At 39.9% G+C, this 19931-nt stretch overlaps 1 protein-coding gene across 2 annotated transcripts in view; it reads right to left on the bottom strand.

The window, feature by feature from the left end:
- Window positions 1–19931, bottom strand: part of LOC127442777 (kinesin-1 heavy chain-like) — a 32397-nt gene that overhangs the window by 2264 nt on the left and 10202 nt on the right. Inside the window, exons 7-25 of one of the 2 annotated variants that reach the window (XM_051700956.1) lie at window positions 17726–17813; window positions 17376–17500; window positions 15950–16054; window positions 14049–14194; window positions 13697–13845; window positions 12907–13115; window positions 12448–12516; window positions 12147–12353; window positions 11900–12043; window positions 11041–11226; window positions 7153–7270; window positions 7009–7064; window positions 6542–6651; window positions 6237–6338; window positions 4058–4118; window positions 3880–3951; window positions 3574–3678; window positions 3185–3401; window positions 2723–2858 (exon numbers count right to left, since the gene is read on the bottom strand). In XM_051700956.1, the coding sequence (XP_051556916.1) occupies window positions 2723–2858; window positions 3185–3401; window positions 3574–3678; window positions 3880–3951; window positions 4058–4118; window positions 6237–6338; window positions 6542–6651; window positions 7009–7064; window positions 7153–7270; window positions 11041–11226; window positions 11900–12043; window positions 12147–12353; window positions 12448–12516; window positions 12907–13115; window positions 13697–13845; window positions 14049–14194; window positions 15950–16054; window positions 17376–17500; window positions 17726–17813 (2405 nt within the window). Of the gene's footprint in view, window positions 1–2722; window positions 2859–3184; window positions 3402–3573; window positions 3679–3879; window positions 3952–4057; window positions 4119–6236; window positions 6339–6541; window positions 6652–7008; window positions 7065–7152; window positions 7271–11040; window positions 11230–11899; window positions 12044–12146; window positions 12354–12447; window positions 12517–12906; window positions 13116–13696; window positions 13846–14048; window positions 14195–15949; window positions 16055–17375; window positions 17501–17725; window positions 17814–19931 lie in introns of both variants that reach the window. The other variant, XM_051700955.1, reaches the window with a different exon arrangement.

The raw sequence follows: 19931 nt of genomic DNA on the forward strand, positions 1-19931 counted from the left end.
ATGCTATTTCTTAAGGTGGCACAGATGTTTCAGTAACAGGGTTGCTGCAGAGATTTTAAAATTAAATGTAAGACTTTAAGACCTTTATATTACATGTTCTTAGTATTTCCTTCCTGTGATGGGGAGGGCCAGACAGGTTGGTTGAGTATCACAACATAGCAACACTAGCTAGCTTAACCAATTGTGTAAGGAAGGTATGGTGTGTTTGGGAAACCTGTTTAAGAAAAAATATTTTTGCAATTTTATTTGGTTCCACTAGTGGTACAACTTTCTCTTCCCTTTTATATTGAAGCCTTCTTTCAGTGTTAAGTGTCTAAAGGGCTGTTCAGACAGAACATGTTCTTGTGCAAAAAAAAAAGAGCTAGATACAGCTCAACCAGTAGAACAAAACGCAGGAGTCTCGAGATGCGTTTTTAAAAGTTTGTCTTTTTCTTTTTTTTTCTTTTTTACCAGACAAGGCATCTAAAAAAAAGTGCTCCTGCACGATATGTTGGGGGGAAAAAAAATGAGTGAGGTGCGGCACAACGCACAACCACTCATCAAATGGAGCAATTTTACCTAGAAAAACAACTGAAAACACAGACAGAAAAATGCATAACGGTGTGAACGGCCCCTAAATCTGTGGTCTCCATCTGTTGCATTACTGACCAGCTTTATGTTGCATTCCAGACAACTCGGAAATCTGAATTTTCCCATCTTCTACTTGAAGATAATGACTGGAAAGCCGCTTGAAGTTGGACATCCGACTTGTGAACTCTGGGTAGATCGATTCACCCCACCTCAGCAAGAAGTGTCATTTGACGTCATTTCCAAGATGGCAGCGACCAACAAGCATAACGTTGAGTTGGGTTTTGTGAAACGTAAAAATAAACTGAAGTATTTTCACTGCACAAAATGTGTAAACATGCTATATACAATAAATATACAAGAGGATATTCAGAAGAATTGTTTGTGTATCAATGTCTAAGTTTTTACCTATTTTGCTCGAGAAATAGAGCTGTTCAGGTTGTAGTCCAAAAACCCGGAAGAGAATTCACCATGGGTTCCCTTGGGATTTTCCTATGGGTTTTTATAATGGGTTTTTTCAACTCGAGTAAAATAAGGTCTGTGGTAAACATTACTTGGTGATACGTGATTACAGATTACACACTTTCATCCCTCAAATGAGAATTTGAAGCCGTATTTTTTTTTTTTTAAAACACGGCAGCTTCAAAATTCACGAAATTCAAGAAAGTTTTTTTTTTTCTGAAAGTGTGTATTTATGTTGTAGAACAAAATGTCCATGTCTCGTCAAGTAATGTTTTAATCCAGCAGGCGTGGAGGGGGAAGGAGTTAGTAGGACAGTAGGTCTCAAGCTTCAGGGAGCATGGATGAGGTGGGAGGGCATACCACAGCGCATGGTTACCTGGTCAAACATCATGCAGGCAGACTTTTATCATGTCAAGTTTCTTGTCCAAGCCCGGCAAACCTTCACATCTGGGGCAAGAGTGAGACACCCTCCTACCCTCTGTACTCAGGGAGAGGATCGTTGGAACATCTCTTCAGCAGCTGCCCAAAGGTCCTGGGGGAAGGCTGTTATCATTAGCACCATGACCAGGTGCTCAAAGTGGATGCTGAGAGCACAGTCTCTGCCATTAGCATCAGCAAGCATCACCATGCCCCAAAAAAGTACATGCACTTTGTGAATGCTGGAGAGAAACCCCATCCACGAGTAAAAACAAGGTTGGGCCTCCTCTACATGGCCTCTGACTGGCTGCTGAAGGTTGTTGTTGTTATGTGTTGAGGAAACTTCAATTGTTTGCCCAGGTCAACCTAGAAGATAAGTGCCAGGGCAGAGGCTGGAAGACACACTGTGAGCCCATAGATGTGGGCTGTAGGAGCTTTGCTGGATGCTCATTCTGCAAAGTCCTGTACCTGTTGGGTATCACTGGGACGGCAAAGAGAATGGCCATTAAATCCGTGAGCGAAGCCGCAGAGAAAGCCACCAGGTGGCTATGGATCAAGAGGTCTGATCCGTAGGCATTTGCTGCTGGGATGCAGGTCGGGGCCTGATCAACCCTGTCTGGGTCACCTGGGAGAGGGTGTTTGATGTCGAAAGACCTGAAACACCCGAGGACCCCAGGTCACATTACTGATGATGCATCCCAGTGCATCTAGATGATGTATCTTACACACCACAGACCTTATTTTACTCAAGTTGAAAAACCCTATTATATAGGAAAATCCAGAGGGAACCCATGGCGAATTAGCCTTCTGGGTTTGCCTACAAATTGACGTCATGGCTGAACAGCTCTATAGCTACTAAATAGTCAGCTAGCCAGCACCTAGAAGACTGTGCATTTGACATATGTACATGTGACCGTGACGTGGGATTGACTGGAACGCACTGAGGTCAAAAATGGTTAATTTCAACTCAGGCATTCACACCTCCGACTTTGTCTGGAATGCAACATTAACCACACTACAAACTTAGTCAAGGCTTTATGATGTCACCATATTCACAGCAAAGAACCATGGTAATTGTAGTTCATTAGTGTTCCAAGCTAACACAGCTACGCTTATGTTTCTTATGTTTAGAGACACCAAGGAAACATATAGGGTCTCTAGTTCAAGGATTTGTTTGTTAGTGACCTTACACCAGCAATGGGTTAGATAAAAGGCAAGTACATCAGGTCTTTGTCCATAAATAAGCAACAGGTTCTTACTCAGAAACTGCACAAACCTCTTCTCCTGCTTAGCTCCACCTCCTCTGATGGGCATTGGTTGGCTGTTCTGGAGGTGAATACCGCCCCCCCCACGTAGCACGTTAGGGTGAGTGGGAGAAGCTACAGGTTGCTGTCCAGGCCTGATGGGTTTAGCTATAGCCAGTGAAAGAGAAAAAAAGAAAAAAAGAATTTTGTTCAGAAAAAAAGAAAAAAGAGTTAAGGACGTGTGTTCACTGTATGTCAAGTAAGCTTTAGGGCCTGACTCATTCTGACACTAAGAAAAGCTAATCGATTAAAGAACATTATAGACACTACAATGTACTACCCATTTGAGTATGAACATACTAAACTTTTTATTTCTTGCATAGGTTGCACTGCAGCTAAAAGTAACCCATTAATCCAAATTAAACCTGAACACAGACAAATTCTTGCTGTTGTCTTTATAAAGGTGATTAGTGCTTATGTTAGTGTATAGTCACCTATCTGTGCAGAGTGTCCTCTGCGGGCCATGTTCTTGGCTCTCACAGCCTCTTTGATGCGGTCCACCTCCAGCTGGTAGCGTTTGCGGTCACGGGCCGAGTTCTCTTTGGCCTCTTTGAGTGCTGACTCCAGAGCCTTCACACGCTCTGCCGTCGCACGAAGGCGCTTCTCCAGTTTAGGAAGCTCACAGCGCAGGTCAGCGTTATCACGCACCAGCTAAAGAGAGAAGGACACCAGTGAGTGAGCAAGAGAAATAATAAGTTAGATATTAAGAAAAGAAGAAAATAGGAAAATCATTAAGAGAGAATGTACATTTGAATTTTGAACTTATGCACACGTTTACAAATCTGTGAATCATGGTTAGGGGACTTTTTTGGTTCGTACTTGCCTGTTTATGAACCTTGGTGAGCTGTTCTAGATTGTTCTCCAGAAAAGAGATCTTCTGCTTTTGAACAGCACTGCCACCAGTTTCATCAGAGTCCATCTCTGCACTCTACCCACACACACACACACACACACAAACTTCACACTTCCATTCTAAGCAACCATCAAGTCAACTGCTTAAAAAGTACAACATTCTCAATCTGGACTAGGTAAATTGATCTAAATGGTAAATTCTACTGTAGATGATTTACTTTTGAAAGATAACTGATGCAGAGGAATGACAGAGTAGAGATGAACAAATCCACCACACCTTTTTAACACGAGTTGCCAGATCCTGAACAAACAATTTCCTGAGGTTGTGCAGAGTCTGAAGCTCCTTGGCCTGAGATGGATGCAAAAGGAGAATATGTAATGTACCTTTTGAATGATCTGATAAATACTGTGATCAACAGTCGCCCTCTAGTGTTGAGATGAGGAAATGCACTCACCACAGTCTCTTCCAGGCCTTTCAAATCCTGTCTGGCCTGTTCCCTGCGGTCCTGCATCATACTGTAACACACATTTTAATATTTTATTTGACACCACCATCAAGACAAAGGCACACAAATATAGGATGATTTCCATGTCCTGACATGTACTCACAAGACGTACCACAGCACAGATTTACAAACATTACCAAAAGCACCATAAACATCTCTTACATCTTAAAAAATACAGAACACTTTATACTACATTCATGTATGGATATAAATAACAGTGTCTCGCAAGGCTTCCTATTACACAAGATAAAGAACAATACCTTGCTAATGATCCTGCTTTCATTTTTTTTTTTTTTAGCTTTAATTACTTTTTGCTAGTGCTATAAGTCGGCTAAAATTAAATCACATAATTTTTTGTAGTTAATCACAATTAATTGCAGGTTTTAAACGTGCTTACATTTGAATCTAAATATACTTCTTTTCCCATTTATTTCCTTCTTAGGAAAAAAACAAAAAAACAATGTAACAATTGAAAGCTTTATTAAAAATTTACAGTATAAAGATAGAAATGCACTAAAACAGCACCAATTCAAGTAACATTAAAAGTTTTCCAAAGTCTAAGTGGGAGGTTATCTAACTGAAAGAACTAGTCTCCACATAGGTTGCATATTCATTGCAATGGACATTAAATCTCTTAAACTCTCATCCTCCACAATATTAATCTGCCGGCAGACTGTGGATTTCCGCATTGTTACAGCAATCGTGAAGCCGCGTTCATGATTCGTAACAGGGTGTCAGTGTCAAGTGGCACTTTGAACTCCACATGAAAAGCACTTGCAGACAATAACATCTTACGACTCGTCTTAACCAGATGCAACGCAATCAGATTCCAGCGTCAAGCTATCTGCCTGTCCACACCAGACACAACACAGCAATATTCATACACTAAAATGAGGATAATTAACAATAAAATGTAGAAATCAGAGCAATCACAGACTGAACGTTTATTGAACACAACTCATTTTCTCACTGAAGCTGCGTAGGATAAATACACAATCACACACATACACAGGGCAAAGTTACTTTAAGAATCGCATCCTTATTCAGTCTGTTACAATTGTTTATGTTCACACAGTACTCCTGTTTTTATTTTGCCGATCTCCACGTGACAGGGAAGCAGAGAGAAAGTTGGAATGAGCCGGGATGTCTCCCCTCTGCCATTCTGAATCTGAACCGTTGTGTGTGTGTGACAGAGCTCAGGCTGAAGAGAGCGAGACCTCAAACACAACATTTGGTAGGTGTGTGACTCCCTCGGCCAAAATCAAGTTGTTGTGAACTAGCAAGTGAGATGCCGACTTTAATATACTGCATTAAGAATAATTTTAGACCCATTTGTTGACTGTCCTGCCCAGCGCAACGTCGCAGAAATAGAAACCGTTCCAAAAATAGTGGTAGCTCGTCGTAGCTGCTTAGGACAAAAACTCTGATTAACATGGAAAAGATACATTTTATCACGTGTCGCAGCGTCACGTCTGGATAGGACACGGTGTCATTCTGCATTTTGGTGAGAGTTAAGACTTGGTGTGCTTCTGTGGTAATTAAAATACTCCTTACTTTGGCTGAAAGATACTTGATTTCTGTCACAAGTTCCATCTAGGCTTGTTTTGTACAACAAACAGCATTAAGAGCTCCTTTCCCCATCACTTTTTCACTGACACTGAATCGCTGCAGTGTGTCTTTGTGGTGTGTGAGTCAGTGTAATGACTCCAGGCGCACACATCGCAAAGGCGCCGCTCTTCCAACCACTGTTTAAGCTGGTTTATGCTTTATGAATGGTAAATGCGTTAATCGCGATTAAGAAAAACGTACATGTTAAACTTTAATTGCATGCATTAACGCATTAATTTTGACAGCTCTACTTTTTACACACAAACACACACACATGCACACAGTTAAGACAGTTCTTCACTAAGTAAACTAATGCAATCCATACACATCGCTAATTTAACAGACAATCTATTTATCAAATGTTAGTGTAAAACTGCAGGTGTATATTTAAGCTTCTTGCAAAATTGCAGCTGGGCTTTTTAGATGTTCAACAGGGGAAATAAAAATGAAGACATTTTCATAAATTAGGTTTTGTAATGGAGGTGAACAGAAGAATAGTGTGCGTGTGAATGAAACATACGTGAGCTCGTGTAGTTTGCGGCTCTTGTCCTGGTCAGTGGATTTGAGTTTCTCATGTTCCACTCTTAAACGCTCCTGCTCCAACATGATCTTCTGATTCAGACTAGAGAGACAGACAGACAGAGAGAGAGAGAATTAAGTCTGGACCTCAGCAAAGTGTCCCACTTTACCCTAATTGACCCTGTGTGTCTCACTACTCTCTATTAGTTTTGTATGTAAATGTATCTTATGTAAGGTTGTATCTGCTGTAATTTAAGAACTGCGAGTCTGAAGTTTATCTTAGATGTGCTTGTGTGTGCGTCGTACTCCTGTAGATCAGTGATGAGTTTTTCTTTGGCTTCCAGCTCATCTCTCAGGCTGCTGATCTGTTTCTGATGAGCTTCTCTGTGACTCTGTATCTGCTGCTCAACCGCCTCCTATACACACACACACACACACAGGTACTCCTATCATTATGAGGACTCTCCACAGACAATGCTTTTCATCCCGTAACACTACACCTACCCCTAACCCTCATAGAAACCTTTTTGCATTTTCAAAAAAAACAAACAAACATTGTTTAGTATTTTTTTTAAGCCTTTTGAATTACAGGGACACTAGAGGTGTCCTCATAAACCACATTTATAGCATAATACCCTCATAACTACTACTTTGTAACCTAAACAAATATCCTCATAAACCACAAAAACCAACTCACACTCACACACACACATAATTAATATATAAATTAATCATTAACTGAACATGCACATCTTTGTGTGTATGTTTCTTACCTTGACCTCATTGGCACTCTGAATCTCACTTTCTTTCTCCATTGAATGAACCTTCTCTATATAACCACACACAAACACACACAGCATTAGAGAGACAGAAAACTTTTTCAATAAGCAGTGTGTATATGCATTCATTTTGTGTACCCTGTGCACTGATTTTGACCAGTTCCTCATTGAGTGAGTCCACGTCCTCTTCCAGCAGTCTCTTCTTCTGTTCAACGTTCTGCAGATACTCTGTCAGAGATTTAATTTTTGCTTCGTGCTGCAAAACAAACATCCATTTGGTCTCTTCAGAATTTTGAATTGTACTGGGAAAACACTCCTTAAATTCAAAGTCATCTTAAACTAATTTGGTCATGTAGGACTTTAAAACATACACCGATCAGCCACAACATTAAAACCACCTGTCTGATATTGTGTAGGTCCCCCTCGTGCCACCAAAACACCATCAACCCGCATCTCAGAACAGCGGGTTGGCGCTATTTTGCCAGCACTAGGGGGACCTACACAATATTAGGCAGGTGGTTTTAATGTTGTGGCTGATCGGTGTATGTATTATGTTATGTATGAGGTAATAAAAATAGCTGAAAGTGTTCTCAACCCTTTCGCACATACGATCAAACCGGTGTGATTACACTAGGCTGGGCTCAGACGCGTACGATCAAGCCGGTGCGATCTGCATTCCTACTGGTGTTTACCAGCAAAAGAGGGACTCATAATGAACCAGCTGCTCAAATAGTCTTTTCAACATCACAATATCAAACATTCAATCAATCACTAAATAAAAGTTTAAAGAGTGCACTGTTTGCAATGCGGCCATGTTTTCTGATTTCAAACAAAGAATACAGTAACAAGTCAATCCACTCGAGCCTTCTCCCATTCCATCCGTCACTCATTCTAACCACTTCTGGTGCTAGGAAAGTGGAAGTGCTAGGCTTTTAGTACCTTCTATGCCTCTATCACGAACTAATAATCCCATGTTGCATTGCATGTAAACAATATGGCGGCGCGCATAGCCGGCAAGCGCATTCACGATCGCATCTTATTTATCATAATCAATCATTATGAACATCTAAAAAACACATTATATGTTTGATAATATATAATATGACATTCAGTGCACCTGCTGTGATATAATCTGTCCTCCAGTGCATCTGCTGTGAAGTGTAAGGTAATATTTCTTTTTTTATTACAGCATGCATTAAAGAACTCACACTGGGGGGGTCTGTCAGTACAGGAGAAACCCATGTGTGAAAAGGTTAAGAGGAGTTTACTGTCATTAGCTCAACCTCAAAATCCTCATAATTTAACTTTTTCCGTGAACAAAAAAAATTGGAGTTATTTAACAGAATATCCAGGAAAGATTTTCAGTGAATAACAACTACAATTTTAGTCTGTTCCTAACACAAAGCTATTTTATGGCTTCAGCATACGAATCCTTTTTGGAGTTTGACATCCTCAGTTACTATCCACTTTTGTTCTATTAAAACGAGCAGCTTGGACATTCTGCTAAATAACTGCTTTTGTATTCAACTGTAAAAAGAAATATATGTGGTCGAACGACATGAAGGTGAATAGACTATGACAGAACTTTCATTTTGGGTAAACTATCCCTTTAAACTTACTGGATATGTGTTTCTTTATTCCTATCATTATGGTGCTTTACAGTGATTGTGTCCGAAATCGTTCACTCATTCACCATTTCCTATATAGTGAATGGCAGTGAGTGCACGAAATGAGTGTCTGAATTCGGACACTGACTTATACACAGCGCGTCGGAGCTCTGGGGCTGTCGCAGAAACAACATCTTATATGAACTTTTAAAATACTTGGGCCTTACTTGTTATTAAATAATATATTAATACAATAAATCTTCATTCTGTTTGTCATTTTTAAAATATATATATATATATATATATATATATATATATATATATATATATATATATATATATATATATATATATATATACACTATATTGCCAAAAGTATTCGCTCACCCATCCAAATAATTGAATTCAGGTGTTCCAATCACTTCCATGGCCACAGGTGTATAAAATGAAGCACCTAGGCATGTAGACTGCTTCTACAAACATTTGTGAAAGAATGGGCCGCTCTCAGGAGCTCAGTGAATTCCAGCGTGGTACTGTGATAGGATGCCACCTGTGCAACAAGTCCAGTCGTGAAATTTCCTCGCTACTAAATATTCCACAGTCAACTGTCAGTGGTATTATAACAAAGTGGAAGCGATTGGGAATGACGGCACGTAAAATGACAGAGCGGGGTCAGCGGATGCTGAGGCGCATAGTGCACAGAGGTCGCCAACTTTCTGCAGAGTCAGTCGCTACAGACCTCCAAAGTTCATGTGGCCTTCAGATTAGCTAAAGAACAGTGCGTAGAGAGCTTCATGGAATGGGTTTCCATGGCCGAGCAGCTGCATCCAAGCCATACATCACCAAGTGCAATGCAAAGCGTCGGATGCAGTGGTGTAAAGCACGCCGCCACTGGACTCTAGAGCAGTGGAGATGCGTTCTCTGGAGTGACGAATCAGGCTTCTCCATCTGGCAATCTGATGGATGAGTCTGGGTTTGGCGGTTGCCAGGAGAACGGTACTTGTCTGACTGCATTGTGCCAACTGTGATGTTTGGTGGAAGGGGGATTATGGTGTGGGGTTGTTTTTCAGGATCTGGGCTTGGCCCCTTAGTTCCAGTGAAAGGAACTCTGAATGCTTCAGCATACCAAGAGATTTTGGACAATTCCATGCTCCCAACTTTGTGGGAACAGTTTGGGGATGGCCCCTTCTTGTTCCAACATGACTGCGCACCAGTGCACAAAGCAAGGTCCATAAAGACATGGATGAGCGAGTTTGGTGTGGAAGAACTTGACTGGCCTGCACAGAGTCCTGACCTCAACCCGATAGAGCACCTTTGGGATGAATTAGAGCGAAGACTGTGAGCCAGGCCTTCTCGTCCAACATCAGTGTCTGACCTGACAAATGCGCTTCTGGAAGAATGGTCAAAAATTCCCATAAACACACTACTAAACCTTGTGGAAAGCCTTCCCAGAAGAGTTGAAGCTGTTATAGCTGCAAAGGGTGGGCCGACGTCATATTAAACCCTATGGATTAAGAATGGGATGTCACTTAAGTTCATATGCGTCTAAAGGCAGATGAGCGAATACTTTTGGCAATATAGTGTATATATATGTTACTTTAAAGAGTACACACATTTTATTAAATGCACATTATTGTATTTATTTGTTATACTTTAGTATCTTTAAACTCCAATTTCAAGCTGGGTAGCATTTCTGGGAGCATAGCGCCCTCATCCGACCATAAACAGCACCAAAGTTATCATAGCCTACATGTTATAACCGAATATTTAAATCATCCACAGAATTATCATTTCGACTGTGTGCAGTCTCCTGAGTTAAAGTAATATCACCTCAGTGAATTATTTAGTAAATAAAGAATTCTTCAGCTTAATGGCAAAATTCTGTATAAAATATAAATTATGCATTTTAAAATGTATCTGTATGTTTTGCCTCACTACATTTTACTATGTTATTTTAATCAAGTAATGATTTGTCAAAAAGTAATTTAATACATTCAGCATGAAATAAAACATTGCAGGAGTGAAGGAAGCAGTAAACTGGCATCTATCTCTTGCCCGCTCACTCACTCGCACTCTCTCTCTCCTGCATGCGCTCCCTCTCCCAGCTCGTATGTCTTCTCCGTGGTGGATTATGGGCAATTAACCTTCGTCGAGTGTATATCGAATTAACACTCAAAATTAGAGTGCATTGTGGGTAGGAATGAGTGAACAAAAGTAGGGATCGAGTGGCTCGCTCAGAATTCAGACACTCCTACAAAATGGCGGACACCCGAAATAGTGCACTATATAGTGGATGGAAGGTGGTTTCAGACACAGCGAGTGTTTGTGTTGGCTGTTAAGCATGTCCTGCAACTTTTGTCTGGTTTGAGTTTTAGGAGGCAGTATGAGGGGAGTGTGTGGGTCGCCAGACAAACGGTACCTGAGAGATGCGTAACTGGCATGCCGCAAGCTCCTTCTCATTTTCATCCATCTTCCTGTTGCTCTCGGACTGTGTGTTTTCCAGCTGCTTGCAGCGTTTAACCATTGTTTTCACTTCTGACTTCATCTTACTGATATAGAGTCTTGCCACAGTGAACTCTTCATCTATAAAACCACTGCCCTCATGCTGCTGCAGAGATAGAGAGAGAGAGATTTAAAAAAAAACATTTCTCAAAATTCTCCTAAGACTGTCCAAAGTCTAGAGTTTGGTCCAAAACTCATCTAATTACAAAATTAAAGCTCTTAGGACCTATTTACACTTAGTCATTTCATATGTCTTGATCCCGTTTGGGTATGCACATTCCATTTACATTTGGCCACATAAACCCATTTACACTTCGCAAAAGTCGATTTTTTTATATGTCTGTCTCGAACGCATCTTGAAGGGGATTTAAACTTGGCCTTTTCATGATCCAATAGCTATCCAATCAGTGTAATCAAGTGTTATTACTCCCATAAAGCTGTAATCAATGTTAAAATACTTTCTCCTATCCCAGTTTAATATGAAGAGACAACTATAAGACATTTGTAGGTTGATTACTTGGAAAAGAGTAAACATTGGCTACATGGCGGTATCAAAACATTGCTCTGTTTGTTTGAGCATCCCAACCAGCAACATTGGCTCGAACATTGGCCTGAGTTTGGGGCACGTCTATCTACTTTATCGACAAATGGCAGGAGTTGGGGAGTGTTTGAAATTTGTTTGAAATCAGTCATTAGGTTTGCAATTCCATTTGCTGGTGGTGCAGAAATTACACACTTCAACCTAAACATAGAAAAGATTTATGTATATTATTCACCTTGATGTCATTGTTACCCACGGCGATACCAATCTCCGTCAGGTCCTTCAGCAGTGATGACATCATCTCAGTCACCCTTTTCTTCTGGTGATTGGCCATTTCCTTCAGTTTCTGCAGCTCTGAGTCTATAGATGCCAAGGAACTCTGAGACAGACAGAGAGGGTTTAAATTAAAAGTTTATTGTCATTCTACTCATGACAGGCTGAGTGTAGGCAAAAGACTAAAATATAGTTCCATTGGAACTCACAGATTTCTGGCTAAGTTCTTCACTGATGGCTTCAAACTCCTTGGTCTTGTCCTCCACCTCTTGACTTTTTTGATCGTAGTTGACAGCAAGTTCCTCCAGAGCCTGCAGCACCTCCTTCACCTCCTCTTTAGATGCCTCGTTCTCCATCTGGAGACGAGTCAGTTCTGACTGGAGGTTATCATGGTCTCGCCGTGATGAGGCCAGCAGCTACAACACATCCCAGACAGATGTTAATACGAGATGTAAACAGGCCCACAGAAGTGCACATCTTCTGTTCACATGCACACACAAAGTCACTAACCTCCTCCTGGTCCAGCATCTGCTGCTTGAGCTTCTCCACCAGCTGAGACTGCTGATTAATCTCTTCATCCTAGGTACACAGATGACAACAGACAGTAATATAAATATACCCTTACAAAAATATACCATGGTTTTACTACAGTAATATAAACTGTGTTAATTGTATTTTGGTTAAAATGTTGCAAATTCATAGAAATGTACTTCCTTTTAAGTTATAGCTATTTCAAATGATAGTTTTAGATATATTTAAAGACTTTAGGCTTCCATTTGTCACAACAAATACCACTGCTTTGGCTTTTGGTTTTATAAAAACCAAACACTGATTTAACCATGGTAATGAAGAGCCATCTATATGGTGGAATATAAACATGGTCTCGCACCAGTTACCACAGTTTGTTTACTATGGTGTCTAGGAAAGAACTGTGGTACATTATCATGTAGAAAGGCTGCATGGGTGTACCTTGTCGTCCAGCTGCTTGTACATTTTGGCAAGTTCAACCTCACATTTCTCCTTCTCTGCATCACTGAGTTGGGCCCCGAGCATCCCTGGCATGGGCGGCATGCTTGGTGTGGATGCAAATTTATCATTATTAATTGTGTTATCCATCGCCAACACTTCAGCATTCACCTTCTCCTTATCGTACTGTTCCTCAGCAGGTACCGTCTCACCTGAAGGACACACAAAAAGGACCTTCAGGAAATGCATTTGTGTGTGTGTGTCTAATTGTTTTATTTTGGCTCCATAAGTCTAAAACTACATTGAAAGTCTGGGATCCAAAATTAAATTTAGACCTAGAAACAAAAAACTTATGTTAATGTTATTTGTAAAAGGCCATGTTTCCTGGCTCCAATCGAAGCAAAAGATGATCTTTGGAACATTCACAAATCATGCTGGATAACATGGATCATCAGGTTTTGTGGAAACCTATGTCTTATGGAACCAAAACTTGTGGAATCTATGTCTGCTCTAATTCAGGCTGTTGTTAAAGCAAAAGGGAAACTATGAATCTTTGAAACCAGGTCCTGTTAATTTTTTTGATTTAACTTTTCACTCAAATTGTTATGCTGATAATATAATTAAATTAGATAAATGCATAATAGAAGCATTTTCAATTGTGGGCCCCACTGTATGTTGAACAAAAAGTGTACAAAAACATTTTGTTTTCAATGCAATGAGAACAAAATAGCATCACAAATAAAGGGTTAAAATTGTTAGTGTAAAAATGTTAAATCGGGACTTTGTGTCTGACCGTTTCTCCAGCGGTTGAGTTCATTCTCTAGCCATGTGATGGTGTTTCTGAGACTTTTATTTCTCTCTTTCTCTCTTTCATATTTCTTCTTCCATTGCTCTGCTGTCAGTTCAACATTCACACACACTGTGTTCTTGATAGTCTTCGCTCTGAACACACACACAAACATGGTCAGTTTTTTGATTTGTGGAGTTGTAAGGCTATGTTGTTTTCTCTACACACAGAACTTTGCATAAATAAAAATGGTTGTTATTATTCTTGACTGTATAGCAAACAAGTGAGACCAGGAGATCTTCATTTAGAATGTTGAAAAAAGACTGTGACTGAGAGGTGAACAAATGTGTATCCTCACCGCTGTCCAAACATGAGCGTGGTTTTGGTCTCGGCTTCATTGTATGAGGAGGGAGAACAGCAGATGACGATGGTGGTCCTGCAGTTTCCCCCGAGAGAATCCTGCAAGATCCTCGTCATTTTACTGTCTCTGTATGGAACGTACGTCTGAGAGAGAAACAAAGAGAGATAAAGTCTAGGATTACAACAATTATATATAATTAAAGGTAAACTGTGTCATTTCTGCGCTACTAGTGGTTTCAAACGGAATTACAAAAATAAAGTATGTTTTCAAACAATCTTAGCTAAAACCCCTTAGACTCAACGCGCTCTTTCGCACTCCCTATGAACAAACAGACCATAAAAAAGATGATAAACATTTAACGTCACAATGAACAAGACCACTATAACATATACACACCGGAGAGAGAGCGTGGCAATCGAATCAGGTCGTTCGATATTATTGAAGGGCAGCTGGGTTTGTGGAGGATCCAGCACGAGGAAGGATGGTTCTGGTAACTAGTACGCGTAAAAGCAGTGCCGTTTCTGGCCATTTTGGCGCCCTAGATGAGATCCCTGTTGTTGACAGTGAGGCAGTGGCAGTGACTTGCGCAGTGATCTCGTTATTGGCGCTCCCGTTTGCCAGAGCGATCTCATCATTGGTATGGGGTGTGTGTGTGTGTGTGTCTCCTCCACCTTGTAAATGTGACGCCAATGTTCACTCTGCTTTTGCTTGATTCTCTGTCTCTGTCTTTTAGCAAGTCTTCAAATTTTGGCGAAGCTAAATTTCTTTTCCTATGTACAAGTCTGCCATGGATGTTCATAATCCCCCTGCTGAACAGCTTACTACAAGTAACCATGCCCAAACTCACGCTATAGGTTGAGCCAGAAAGGGATGGGTGGAGCTTAGTGGGTCGCTCAAAATATAAACATCAATGTTTTGATAGTGCCTAGGAGTGTTTATACTTTTGGGGGAGGTAAACCCACAAATGGCTTACTTATAGTTATCAATGAACAATAAACTGGGATAGTAGAACATATTGACTTTTTTTATTTTACAAACTTCACCCTTAAATTCTGCAAAAAAAATAGCACTTTATTGAGTATAAGTAATTTGACTGTAACATTAAAAATAACTGTAAGATGTACAGCTCTTCAGTTTAGTTACAGTAGCTATTTTATTTTTGTTAGTAATTTGTAATATAACTAGCATCTTCATCAAAGGGATAGCTTTCTTAATTATAAGCAGCAGATTCAAAGAATCTTCCCCAATACACCTTATTACTTCGCAAAGAAAAAGTCAGAATACTCAGCTGGTCCTGAGCTTTATACTGTAGTTTTAAATCTGCCCTGCCTATGAGGAGAACACAAGGACTGCTGTGTACTAACAGCACACTGTAGCCGTTTGTTTATATTATTTTATTTACCAGCCATCATGTGAGGAACAGTAAGTATCTAGCCTAGTCTCCTTCTGGCCAAGTCTGCACTATTAGGATTGTTCTTTTCATTTACACTTTAATTCTTTCTTGTATTTTTAAAGTATTATAATTTAGTAATATTTGTTTTTCCAAAGAGACATGGTGATGGTTCATCACTTGCTTCTTGTTCAATCCACCGACTCTTTGATTATCAGACCTGAGCTTTAGCCACCAACCCAACCCTAAATGAACTACCGTATATTTGACATTACTTTATTTTGCATTGCTCTTTGGCAGTACACATGCAGCATTATTGGTCATGCTGATAAAGGTCAGTAAAACTGAAATTCCAGTGAGAGTTGGACTAAGCTAAAGTGAATATCACAGTCTTCACCCACAAAACACACTATTCAAGCTTACAGACGCAATAGCCTTGCAGCTCCAGAAGCCAACACTAGAATACAAAGAGCATAGTGAACTGATCTAAAGACTGTGTGTGACTCACCGAGCCCTCGGCTAAGGCAGATATCACGTTGCCCAGTGATGATAGAGACTTATTGATGTTTTTGGCTTCATCCAGTACTGCGCCTTCAGCTCCAGTTTTACTGACCTGTGAGAGAGCACAACAGTTTACGGTTAATTTCACACTTGGTTACGCCATCAACGTGAGTTACACAGTGTCCTAACCAGACAAGATGCGACACGATAAAGGTATCAATAAATGGTATCTTTTACATGTTACTCAGAATTTTTGTCCTAAACAGGTGTGACCATGTTAAGCGAAGAGCAATAGGACATTCTGTCGATCACTTGGTTTCCATTTCTGTGGCATTGTGCCAGGTTGCCTCATCTGCTGTGAACACACACACCGATTCAGAGAGGTGGAGAGGTGAAAGTCATACTGACTTTCTTTCTGATTCCCTCTCATGTGGAGCTCAGTGTGGACAGACAGTTTGCTTGTCGCTGGAATCTTATCACATCACGTCTAGTTAGGACACAGACCCCGTTTCCACCTGGTATTGAGATGCGTTTTGGGTGATCTGATCACATGTGTTCAGCCCTAAATACAGGTCTAAATGGGGTCTAAAACATTTTGTGATCGTATCACAAAAACCACATACAATGTAGTCAAAAACACATGTGGCCACATCACATTTGAGGTGTAAACACTTATGCGTCCCAGCAGCAGCGAAGCACCACCCCTCACCTGTCAATCAACTGCTGTGCTAAGAGATTTAACTTTGCCGATAACAAGTGGCTTTAAAAGAAATAACTGTCCGATATTATAATATCAATAAATATCAAAAAAGAGAAGCACGAACACCTGAAGCTCCTTTATTACAGGTAATACACTAAGATAATGTAAAATTCTGCTTGACATGTTGCGTTTGTACTTAGATTACATTTCATCCACATCTGGGAGAAACAGCGCACCATATTTTTTTTCACTCTTTCTTTGTCTTTCTGATTTTATTGTGCTTTATTATCATGCAGTAACACTCTGACAGAGTGATTGATGTATGTCGTCATGAAACAGAGCTCCTCCCCTCCAAATCCGAACACCAGCGGTAACAGGAGACTTATTTAAGTGACCAGGTGTTAACAGCGATGTGTCTCACCTGACCACATGTGATCGGATCACCCGAGATGCATCATCATACCAGCTGGAAACAGGGTCACAGTGTTAAACATGAGTTCTGCCGGCAACTGTTTACCACTGCAGCTAAAAAGGTAAAAATCTCAGGAGATGATAGGTAAATAAGGTAAAAAGAAAAACTCTAGACATGATGATGCCAGTCTTTTCATGTTTTTGTCACTTTAGATTTCCCACCAAAACTTTAAATGCATAGAATGGCACCTACATTTGTCTGCAGCGGAGGCATGAGTGTGACATGAGAGGTTAGAGTGTGAAAGCACTAACACACACTGACCTTCTCACTACCTGCCAGATCAACCAGGAAGAGCTTCCCACTGAGCTTCTGTTCTGTCTGCGTGTTTTCCTGCTTCACATTGATCAGGAAGATACTGTGACTCCTGGAGCTGTGTTCATTCATATCTAAAACAGGCATACACACATTTATTACAACATTATAAATCCTCAATGATGTCTCAATGAAACAAAATCAGCTCATGTGGTTAATGGTGAATGATGCAGATGTTTTGGTTTCCTAGCAAGATTTCCATTAACTTTGTATTCTATTAATCATACATTATAAGTATGAAGTAGTTAATGTTTCTGTAAAGGGTGTGTGCATGCATATTTGTGTTTTTGTATTTATACTTGTCACTGCTACATGTCTGTTGGATTTGCCCTCATCAATAGTGTCCATAACTTCCTCTGGACTGCAAACGAATCGCTCTGTGCAACCCTAAAACCAGGCACATACACACATGCAATTTAAACAAAAAAACATTGCAACCTATATTTTTATTCTCTATCAGTAGCTGGGTTTCCATCCAGCAATTTTTTTATAATAATAATAATAATAATAATAAACGTTATTTTATATAGCGCCTTTAATGTGGCCTCTCAAGGCGCTTTACATGGAAAGCAAAAAATTTAAAAAATATATAAAAATACAGAGCTTAATACAAATGGATAAAATATGCATCTCAAAACAACTGAATGATAAAACAGTAAATTAAGTGATAGTATTAAATTAATTGAATACAACAGTATCAATAAAATGCCTCCCAGAAAAAATAAGTTTTAAGATATTATTTAAATTCACTAAAAGACTGAACTTATTGAAGTTCTGAGGGTAGAGAGTTCTATAGTTTCGGAGCATAAGAAGAGAATGCCCTGTCACCCATACAGCATAAACGAGTCTGAGGAACAGTAAAAATAACAGATTTAGAGGAGCAGAGATCGTGCTTTGGGGTGTACGGGGTTAAAAGCTCAGACAAATATTGGGGAACCAAACCATGCAAAGCCTTGTAGGTAAGCATAAGAATTTTAAAATCAACACGACACCTGACAGGGAGCCAGTGCAAGGATTCCAAGATAAGAGTGATGTGATCACTTGCCCTGGCCCTAGTCAGGATTCTGGCAGCCGAGTTTTGCACATATTGCAATTTATTTATTGTAGATGTTGAGACTCCAGCAAGGACAGCATTGCAATAATCAATGCAAGAGAAAACGAAAGTATTGATCAGCTTTTCAGCCACAGAGGATGATAACATAGGGCACAGCCTTGCAAGATGATAAAATGATGTTTTAACAGTATTTTTTACATGTGCACCAAATGACAAATTTGCGTCAAACATAACACCCAGATTTTTAATTTTAGTTTGAAGCTCCAAAACTGAGCCCTCAATGGACAGAGTTAAGGAGCCAGCCTTCCAAAGCTGGTGAGGAGATCCAATAAGCATATCTTCTGTCTTATTACTGTTAAGACAAAGAAAATTGAGCCATCCAAGTTTTTAATCGCAGAAATGCAGTTTGAAAAAAAAAAAAGGCATCTGCCAGATTTTCACCAGATTTAGAATGAATGTATATCTGTGTGTTGTCTGCATAGAAATGATAAGTAAGACCCAGTGATCTTAAAAGCTGACCAAAAGGAAAAATATAAATACTAAAAAGGGCCCAAAATAGAATGCTGTGGGACACCAGAGTGGACTGAACCAAACTCAGACCTGTAACCACCTAGAGAGACAAACTGCCTACGATCAGAGAGATTGGCCCTGAACCAGTTTAATGCAGTACCGGAGACACCAAAGACAGATTCAAGATGGATGAGTAAAACAGTGTGATCAACAGTGTCGAAAGCAGCACTGAGATCAAGAAGAATGAGAATAGAAAAGTCTGAAGCCATTAACAAGTCATTAGTGACCTTGACTAGAGCCATTTCTGTACTATGAAATTTCCGAAAAAAAGACTCAAATGGCTCAAAGAGATCATTGACAATGAGATGATTGTGTAATTGAGAGGCAACAGCTCGCTCTAAGATTTTTGCAAGGAAGGGAAGATTAGAAATGGGACGGAATTTGCTCAAATTGTCCAAATCCATATTAAGCTTTTTTGGAACTGGAGTTACAGCAGCAATTTTAAATGCTGCAGGCACAACACCAGTACACAAGCAGTCATTTATTATGTCCAAAACAATGGGACACAGAGAGGCAAAACAGGATTTGAATAGACTAGTCGGTAGAGGATCAACTATGCTAGTGGTAGCTTTCATACGTGATACCTCATTACTTAGAGTAACATGGTCGAGTTGAGAGAAATTTGAGAGGTGTGCCGGAGAAACAAGACAGGCTGAGAAATTAAACGGAAAAACAGATGTGGTAGCAAGAATATTTTTCTGAACCGTATCTATCTTAGTGGTAAAAAAAAGTCTAAAAACATGTTACACAGTGGAGGTGATGCAGTCAAGGTGGTGGAACAATTACATTTGAGCAATCTATTAATAGTATTGAATAGATGTCTCAGATTATTTTGATTATTTACAATTATTTCAGAAAAATAACAGGATCTGACTGATCTG

This window comes from Myxocyprinus asiaticus, chromosome 6, assembly GCF_019703515.2.
Source record: "Myxocyprinus asiaticus isolate MX2 ecotype Aquarium Trade chromosome 6, UBuf_Myxa_2, whole genome shotgun sequence".
Taxonomy (NCBI): Eukaryota; Metazoa; Chordata; class Actinopteri; order Cypriniformes; family Catostomidae; genus Myxocyprinus; species Myxocyprinus asiaticus.